Source organism: Electrona antarctica (assembly GCF_951216825.1).
Source record: "Electrona antarctica genome assembly, chromosome: 6".
Classification (NCBI taxonomy): domain Eukaryota; kingdom Metazoa; phylum Chordata; class Actinopteri; order Myctophiformes; family Myctophidae; genus Electrona; species Electrona antarctica.
Window position 1 is genome coordinate 46,223,278 of NC_136811.1, and position 10,284 is coordinate 46,233,561.

The window sequence follows — 10,284 nt, forward strand, 5'->3', positions numbered from 1 at the left end:
TTTTTGGGCTGTTTTGAGCTTTAGTTGTTTTCGTAGATCTGACAGCTTGTTTCTGTTGCAAAATCTGGCAACACTGGACCAGATTCTAGAATGAACTTGTTCCGGGTTGAATGAACAGCGCGCTGAATTCGATTGACCGACAGTGTGAACGTCAATACACATCAATAACATCGACATCGTTCAATCATACGGTTATATGAACCTTATTCAACCCTAGGTTGGTCTGACTTTTAAAGTTACTAGAGATAATAGTGATGACATTAATGTAATTGTAACCTTTGGGAGCAGCTAGCGTTAGTAGCGTCGCGGTCGGATGGGTTAGCTACACTAACTAATAGCACGTAATGACAACAAATCACATTTGAAACTATCTCATTTCATCTCTTCGTCTTTGCTTGTGTGTTCTTTTGTGTTTTCGTTGTTGTCTATTTTAAATTGTACTGTACATTTGATTCATACTGCTTTGTGTAATAGCCTGTAGATTAGAATACCACAATTGGTAAGAAAATTGACTTTACTTTATTGTATTATCCTCGAATTGTTTTTAACCTCTAAGTTCATCGTTGTGTATGGTCGTTACTCGGGCAATATGCCCCGCTTAGGCAGATGAAGGCTGGCTACGCAAGGCTAGGGTCTCCCTGCCCTGCTGCTCCCCGGATCTCCTCTCTCAACAGCATAAACACTAGAGGTCTTAACTTTGAATGACTTTTCCTTGTTGTCCAGGGATGGATTCTGACAGCATGGAGGTTGGCCACAAGCCGCATTCTGGTGATGTCAGCATCCATGTGGAAGTCCATGTTAAATCATACAGGTGAGTAACGGACTCATTTAATCAACATGGCTCATTGTTATGTGATGTTATGTAAGTCCTCGGAAATATAGCAGATACACATAGCACTCACTCACTCACTCAGATTTGTATTAAATTATAACACGGTACTATTTTACACATTGATTCTGTCTCATTTTATTACACCTGTCAGCACCGCCCAACGGTCTGAGGTGAAGATGAACGTTCTGGCTCTACTGAACCGCCACAGCACAGTTTTTGGAAATCATAAATGGACTGAGTTTGATGATGATTTCCTGAAGAAGCATGTTCAATCTGTGTCCATAGGTGATGTAGACAAGAGGGTAAGATGAGCCTGTTCGTTTTAATGTAATGACAAATATGTTTGCAAATTAGTAGTTCACTTTGGTCATATTCCTAAAGGAAATAAGGCTGATTTCACCTTTTTTGTATGGGTTTTACAATCAACAGCAAGATTATAGTACAGTCTTTTTGGACAACATCAACAGAGGTGCTCAGTTAATCGAACTGTGCTAAGTCGACTAGTCGAGTGCAATTCAATTCTTCTAACAAGAAAATATTGATGGAAAAGTGATGCCCTTTGGGGACTGAATTATGAAACTGCTCAAATAATTCCTGTCATTTGTCAGTCATCCCATTCTTCCAGCCTATTACCAGCAAATCGTTGCTGTCGGGTGGAAACCTTTTATATCCAAAACCATTTTTGAGTGGTGCAATCACTCCATTACACAGCTATGTGTGTCCCTGGGTCTGTCTGTCTGTCTGTCTGTCTGTCTGTCTGTCTGTCTGTCTGTCTGTCTGTCCGTCCAAGCACGGAAATAGCTTGGTTGGTAACTCTGTCATTTCTCGACCGTTTTGGACGTGGGGCGGCTTGCCGGAACCGGGCCAGCCCCCTGGCCGCCCGCATTCCTGTGGGTCTGGATGTTCCAGGGACCCCCCCGGGGACCCCCACACGGTAACTATACAATTTCTCGACCGTTTCGGACGCGGAGCAGCTCGCCGGATCTGGGCCAGCCCCCTGGGCACGTTCCTGGTGGTCTGGATGTTCTGGGGACCCCCACATGGTAACTGTCATTTCTCGACCATTTCGGACGCGGGGCGGCTCGCCAGAAACGGCCTGGCCGCATTTCTGGGGGTCTGGATGTTCCAGGGACCCCCAGGGACCCCCAGGGACCCCACACGGTAACTCTGTCATTTCTCGACCGTTTCGGATGCGGGCGGCTCACCGGAACCGGGCCAGTCCCCTGGGCACGTTCCTGGTGGTCTGGATGTTCCGTGGGCCCCCACATGGTAACTCTGTCATTTCTCAACCGTTTCGGACGCGGTGCGGCTCACCGGAACCAGGCCGGCACCCTGGCCGCGTTCTTGTGGGTCTGGAACTGGGGGGGACCCCCACACGGAGTTGCACCACTCACTTCACACTGGTGTGATTTTATTTATAGAGTAAGTGGAGACAGACAGGGAACGAGGAGAGAGACGGAGAGTGACATACATCAAAGTTCATCAGGATTGGGACTTGAACCTGCAATGTGCTGTCAGGCGGCTGCATTGGGAGTCTAGGTGCCCGGACCGCTAGCCCGGCCTGGACAATATATCGGCTATTTTCACTACTTTAGTGCGACACAGTAGAGCCTTCATTTACGGAAAAACATAAAACGCTGAAATATGGAGATATAATGAGGTTTCTGCTCAACAGCAACAAAATGTGAGTGCAGTGCCCTACCTAATATTCATGACTATCTTGTCCTCTATTTAGCCTATTGATCTGAAGAGATCCACTCTCTGTATTCATATCTTTACACTGAACGAGGATGGCCCCAATCAGCTTAACCTTCAGGCTGACGAGGACCTCTCGGCAGCCAATCACTGGCTCCTGCCAGCTGGTGAGATATGGGTTTTAAATTATGTATCATGGTTTACGCCGGTTTTTATTCAGTTCAAGCAGCAGGTGTGACACTACAGTAGTTTAGGTCAAATTACAGAAGTTGATGTCACATTTCCAGTGTTGTGCAAGTTCTTCAAATTGTATTTAAAAAGGTAATGTTAGTTCAGGTATTACTTGTTATCAAATGTGATTAGTTACGTTACTACAGTACATGTAATATCTACAGTATATTATTAGCCCACTGTTACGAAGGAACGAGGTGTCGCTCTGACATCACAACCGTGACGTCAGAAGTGACATCATGATATTATAAATATACAGCCTAGGCAGGTTACAGGCAGAATTAAGCTTGGATCGATAGTTTGTGACTTTACTCACCCATTGATTACTATTGAACCCACACGCCTTCAAGAGATCGCATTTCTGCCCTTTACTATATAAGGTGCGAACTCTCGGCTGTAATTCCCAGACCAGATTGAGACTATCAGAGCCTCTATTACACCCACCCTTCTGACAAAGTGATGTACTGTACAAAACCTGTTTAACCAGCTACACAGGTTCAATTACACTAAAGGAGTAGTTCACCCCAAAAATGATAATTATGCATTTTCTATCAATTACACACGCCATGAAGCCTTGACCAGCGGAGTCTCCGGAGACATTAGCATCTTTCCGCCGGTAATCAAATTATTGGCTCAGGAATGCGACAAAACAAAAAAATCTCCACAAATTCAAGGATTCATGGAGTGTGTACTTGATAGGAAATGCATAATTATTTTGGTGAACCTACTCCTTTAAGTCACAATAATGGAATGACCACGTGTTTCTTTTTTTTTGTTTTTAACAGCTGAATTTCATGGCATTTGGGAGAGTCTGGTATATGAGGATGGCATCAAAACACAGGTAAAAATTGTTTTGATGAGGTGAAGGTGAAATGACAATTATTCCTTTTAACTTCAAATGCCTAACTTGGAAAATGTTTTTCTTTAGCTCCTAGATTATGTCTCAACGACAATTTTCTTCTCAGACAAAAATGTAGACAGCACGTTGATTTCGTGGAACCGCGTAGTTCTGCTTCATGGTAATTAACTCTGAACAGGAATGTTCTTTTGACTGATGACTTCATTGTAAGCATGGCATGTGAATATGACACGTATATTAATAATAATGAAAACCAGTGTAATTAAAGCTGTTTGTCTGCGCCCACATCCAGGCCCCCCAGGCACAGGTAAAACGTCTTTGTGCAAAGCCCTTGCCCAGAAGCTGTCAATCAGGCTATCATCTCGGTAAGAGATCCCTCATTCAGCAGAACCCACTTCCTGTTGTAACTGCACCCCAACTCCTTTCATTTCACCATGTTCTCCTTTCCTCCCCTAGCTACTCCTATGGGCAGTTTGTGGAGATCAACAGTCACAGTCTCTTCTCCAAGTGGTTCTCAGAGGTACTATACAACTATAGCCTTCTTTTTCCTCCACGTCAATTGATTGTGTTCATGTTGGAGCAGGTATTTAATCATTAAACTGTGTCTTTGTTACAGAGCGGTAAACTTGTCACCAAAATGTTCCAGCAGATCCAACAACTGATAGACGACCAGGAAGCCCTTGTGTTTGTGCTGATTGACGAGGTAAAATTGGCAAAGTGTTATTCTTGTCCAGACTCCAAGACAACTGACATTCAGAAAAACCTTCGAGTGTACTTTTGCTAGTCTACTGTATGCAAGTTGCAACTGGAGTTATTACAGTTGTAACGGCAGCTATAGCTGGATGGGCAGACAGAGCCCACCTGGGTAGCAGTAGAAGGTCCCAAGTTCAATTCCCAGCCCCAACAATGTGTTGAGGTGTACCTGAGCAAGACACTTAACCCCTCCTCCCTGGGCAGTAGTCAGCTGGATGAAGCTCAAAATTGAATTTCCCTGCCGGAGGAAATAGTTATAATTATTTATTTTCTTCTTATTACAGATATAGCACCATTCATAAAAATCATCAAGCTTAGTTGTTCTATGACTTGAAGGCAAACGTTGATCAAAATAACAATTCTTCTACATTCTCTAATTGTGTAGACTTGTAAATGAAGTAATGCAATTTAACTCTTGAGCGTATACATATAAATGATTGCATTTTATGGTTTCATTTTACACTCAAGAGTTAAAGATCTATAAGGGTCCGGGACCACTGACTTACACAGATTGTTATATATGCAGAAGTTGCCACCAAAGAATCCTTTTCACTTTATTTTACTGAAGGTGTGATGTCACTGATCGCACAATCTATAGTCATAGTTCAATATGAGCCACTTGCCGAAATCACTTTTATTTGCGCAGCGTATTTGGATATTCATAGACCCAGAATTTCTTAATGAGTGAGAAAGGGTTCCCAGGCCATTTTCAAATTATATTGTTTTACATTTTACATGGGAAAACCATGTAACTAATTCACTGCCAACAATATTTAACCAAAATTGCCCTACAGCTATTTTCCATTTTTACTCATCATTTAAGTAGTCACAGAATATTCATCTTCACTACCATCGCACCCTGGACAGTTGATAACGAGAGAGCTTGTAAATCCTGCATTTAGTGCAATGATATGAGCATTCTAGACATTTTGCGACCACGTGATTTCCTTGTTCCTGGTCACACTGGGACTTAAAGGAGAATACCACTCATTTTCAACATTTTACTATGTCATTAATATACCTTAGAGTTGTAGTGTGGAAATAATAAAAAAGTCCCCCCATTCTGTGTTGCCTAGAACTGGAGGTCTGAAAAAGTGAGTTTTAAACGACATGTTAATCATAGCAGACTATTGTTTTTACATACTTAAAACATTCAACCAATATACTTTGTTGACTGGGGTCACCTAGGGCTCTATACTTGTTTTTTAACTGTACAACAAATCTCTTTGCCGAAAATAGTCAATCTACATGCTCACAAGTAACGTGTCGCAACTGGTTGTGAGGTTGTGGATCTGCTATTCTCGCTGAATGTTCAGCCCAGAATAGGAACACTAGAGTTCATGTGGTTAATGTAAGCTGCGCATGAGTGAAAGCACTCCATTGTTTTGTACGCTGGTTAGGTGGAGAGTCTGACTGCGGCGAGGAGTGCCAGCCAGGCCGGTACGGAGCCTTCCGACGCCATCCGAGTGGTCAACTCTGTTCTCACACAGCTCGACCAGATCAAACGGTCAGAACTTGTATAGCCTATAAGTAAAAGTTCTCTCTTCAGGCACCGTCATGTGACTCAACCAGTTAATGAGCCACAACTTTACATGTGGTCCCTCCTGTCTTTTCAACGCATGCCTATCCTCCTAATGGGATATAAATGGTGTAAACATTTCTGTCATTACTGTTGTTTTCCAGCTGGTTAAGCTGCTCATTTATGTAAACGCATAACTCTGCATGCCTCTTCTCCCGTGCCTCCCCTGCCTTTCTCTCTCATAGCTTTTCTGCAATCTGTCTCGATAAAGAAAACAAACATGAAAAGTGAGCTGATTGCACGCTCAATAATGACAACACAAATCTCAAGTGTTGTTAAGAAACTGGCAGCCAGTTTACTGTTCATAAGATCACTCTTATTGTTTTGTATAAATCATTAAACACTTGACTCAGTAGACTTAATTCGCACCACATACCACTTTCTTTATGTTTCATACTTTCATTATTACATTTTCTATGCTGCTGTTAGGCATTCAAATGTGGTGATCCTGACCACGTCCAATGTGACGGACAAGATTGACCTGGCGTTTGTGGACAGAGCTGACATAAAACAGTACATCGGCCCGCCGTCTGAGAAGGGCATCTATAACATCTACCTCTCCTGCCTGGAGGAGCTGATGAGGGTGAGCACACACCCAATAACCAGTGTGGTTGGAAACATACTCAAATGTTTTACTTAATTAAAAGTATCAATACTATGATGTAGAAATACTCAAGTAAAAGTGTACTTGCAATCTAAATCTACATTTTGCAAAGTACTCATTATGCAGAGCATGTCTTATTTCAAGTTGTAAAAATTATTTTGAAATGAGCAGATCCACAATGCGTCGCATCGTGACGCATTGTGCACCTGCTATTTTCAAATGGCAGAAATGTATATAGGGCTGAAGTGGGTAATGTATGTTTTGTAATAATAATCAAAATCTACAAAGTAACTAGTAACTCAAGTTTTCAGATAAATGTAGTGGAGTAAAAGTACAGTATTTGCCTCTGAGATATAGTGGAGTAGTAGTAAAAGTACTGGGAATTGGAAATGTTCAAGTAAAGCACAAATAACTAAACATTTGAAGAAGTACAGTACTTAAGTTGTACTTAGTTACTTTCCACCACTGCCAATAATGTTTGTTCTGTAATTGTCTGTTGACATGTTGAATGTTATCCTGGATTGTTGGATTGTTATCCTGGCTGTCCCTGCCTCCACCAATGAAACCTCATTTTGATTGTGACATCGAAATCAGTCAAATTATTTTGAAAGAAATGCAGCACTACAGCACGTTATCTTGTAAGAACTATATGTTAGTAGTTCGTACTAGTATTATCCAAACTAGGCACTTTGGGGGCAAAGAAGCTTGCCGTAACCCATTAAAACCACTATGTTTGAACATTTTTGAAAGAAGTGTGTGAGAACTAGTGATTTTAGAAAGCATTTGTAGAATCTTCATAGAACCTTCGGGTTCCTTAATGGGCTAAAATCATTGTCTTTAATCCGTTCCAGTTGACCCAGATGTGCACTTACTTAATTTGTTTGTATACAGTGCCTGATCATCTACCCGCGGCAGCAGCTGTTTACCTTGTTTGAGCTGGAGACCATGGGCTTTGCAGAGAGCCATGTGTCAGAACACAGTCTGGCTCTTAGAAACCTCGCAATGTGAGTACTCCAAGCCTCCAATCATCACCCATTTAGGACTGGGGCCTAGTGCCCTGCCCATAAATAAGTCCAACCTCCCGTTAGTCCGACCTACGTGGGCGGTTAAGACTGAGGTTACCAGTTAAGACTCATCATCCTGCTAAATACCTAACCGACACTGACTTCGCTGATGACATCGCGCTTATCAGTCAATCATTGGAGTACGCTCAGGCTCGCCTTCAGTCTCTTGAGCAGGCCTCCAACTGTGTTTGTCTTTATCTCAACGAGACGAAAACTGAATACGTAAATATATGCAAATCCAACAATAACCACATTATAAAAACACTTAACAACACTCCTCTGAAACAGGTTAACAAGTATTTGGGTTCATATATATCTTCTTCCAAAAAGGACTTTCAAACTAGGAAGGGTATGACCTGGTCAGCCTGCAATGACATGCATAAGATCTGGTCATCCCAGCTTAGTAAGATGTTCAAAGTAAAAAATATTTAGGATGACCATTGAGCCGATTCTACTCTATGGCTCTGAGACATGGACACTTTCAAAGAAATTAGAGAAACGGTTGGATGGCACTTACACCCGCCTTCTAATGAGAGCGCAAAATCGGTCTTGGAAGAGCCACCCATCGACTAATCTAATATATGGCAACCTTCCCTGTGGTTCTTCACTAGTCCGGAAGAACACAGTTTGCCGGCCACTGCTACAGAGCTGACAATGAGGTTATATCTTCCCTTCTTCTCTGGAATCCTGCCTCAAAGCAGACCAGAGGTAGTAAACTGTCGTTCCCTGATGTCATCGCTAGGGACACATGCATCAGTAAGCAGGAACTGGGGATGGCAATGAAGGACCGGAAAGTCTGGCATGGCATTGTGAAATCCATGATCTCGACCTCGGTCAGAAAATGATGAAGACTGAGGTTATGGTTATTGTTGTGGTTATGGTAGTGTTAGTAATCGGTCGGACTAACGCGAGGCAGATTCTAAAAACACCTTCAAAATCCTGACCTAATAATAAAAATAAAAAAGTGAATTCTGCTATACAGTATACTGTGTATAGCAACAAGAACGCCCAAAAAGGTTTCCCGTCTTAAATGGGAGGGCAACAATAGCGATTTCTATCCTGTATCTATGTCTTAAATTCTTATTTATTTAAAAAGAAAAAAGGCTTTAAAAGCGACTCAATTGTATTCAAATTGTTTTTAAAAGGTCTTGTATATGTTTGTAGGTGAGCTATTCCCAATCTGATAATATGGTTATATATATACTGTATAGATATACGGTATAAGTGTATGTATATTTACCCTGGTCCTGTGTCTAATCTAAGGTGCTGAAAAGATGAGTTTTCTGTGTACTAGTCACAGCATAGACATTTACAAAAGAATAATCTTCAACGTCAACACTTTAACCTGGTTTTATTTGATTTTCTCCCCAGAAAAAGTAAAGGCTTGAGTGGAAGAGCACTGAGGAAGCTCCCGTTTCTGGCCCACGCACTGTTTCTAAAGGTGAGCTTTTGGTCCCATTGTACTGTATGTTTTACAAAGAAAGGTTTGGCAGGTGATATTATCCAGAGCAATTTACAGGAAGTGCAACAGCATTAAGACATACACTTTATTTTAACATCCACAATATTAATATATATAAAAGAAAACTCGATTTCATTCCATTTTCATTGGTTTGTTTGTAGACACCAACAGTAAGTCTCGAGAGCTTCCTGGAAGCTATGGATAAAGCAGTGGACAAGCAGAAAGAGGAGAAGGCTAATCTGGTTAAATAGTATGGGACCGGTCCACACCCGGCCAGAAGGAAGAGGTTTTTGTCTTGTAGATCCACATCTGTGTTGGTCTGATGTGCAGGAAAATGCCATCATTATCAATCTTTTTTCTAAAGCTTCATTATCCTATTATAATGCACTTGGCTGCACTGTGACTACAGTTCTCACAATCGGTATCACTCAATATACTGTACGTGCATTTAAGGGAATAGAATTCATTCAGGTAATGTCACGTATAACGGCTGTTTCAACCGGTTTCCAGAAGCACACACATTTGACCTTGTTCATGAAGTCACAATCCAATGTTCAGTATTAAATATTACACGTTTTCTGTATCCACATTAATCGCATGACCGCTTGACAGTATGGCACGGTTCGCATTTGGGTCATAGGCATAGCCCACTGGTTGATCTATTCAATGGTGCTATGACCTTCTAAAACCCCATGTCAGGAGACTGCTATTATCAATGCTATTAATCCATTAACCTTAATGTTTACTATATACTGTATATATTTACTCTTTAACTGTATATTTTTTTATCTGGAGTTTCCAGGAGAGTAAATAAATTGGTTGCTTTGGGCTGTGTATCTTTGCATGTCGTTTTTCATATTTTAGTTTGCAGAGTTAATAAGTTGGGTTCTTCTAAGTAGAGTACAAGTTGTCTTTCTAAGTTTCTACTCAGATGTACCAGTATATTTAATCTTTTGAAGGTCTAACTAGCATAGGGGGATTTACACTGCAGCAGAATCATAAGGGCAAGTAAAGTGGTAAATGCAATCACATCTTTATGCTTATGATTAGTTTGTTGGTCAGTTGGCGACTTGGAGCAAAACCAAAGATAGCTGTCAGTGTCAACTGCCTCAAAAACAAATGACTTACTCAAAAAAGGGCAAGACCAGAATATGTGTCAGTGTTAATGGAGCACTATGATACCAGCTACAGTTATCACCTTTGTT

General features: G+C 41.4%; 1 protein-coding gene across 1 annotated transcript; it reads left to right on the top strand.

Annotated features, from left to right (window-relative positions):
* The first annotated feature begins 69 nt into the window (after positions 1–69).
* trip13 (thyroid hormone receptor interactor 13) lies at positions 70–9,913 on the top strand. Its single transcript, XM_079502728.1, has 14 exons — positions 70–217; positions 724–811; positions 984–1,134; positions 2,568–2,694; positions 3,544–3,599; positions 3,687–3,777; positions 3,910–3,982; positions 4,074–4,137; positions 4,234–4,320; positions 5,771–5,877; positions 6,379–6,532; positions 7,445–7,557; positions 8,989–9,058; positions 9,241–9,913. Exons 2-14 carry the CDS (start codon positions 726–728, stop codon positions 9,328–9,330), a joined length of 1,269 nt encoding a protein of 422 aa, XP_079358854.1. The 5' UTR covers positions 70–217; positions 724–725; the 3' UTR covers positions 9,331–9,913.
* The last annotated feature ends 371 nt before the right edge of the window (positions 9,914–10,284 follow it).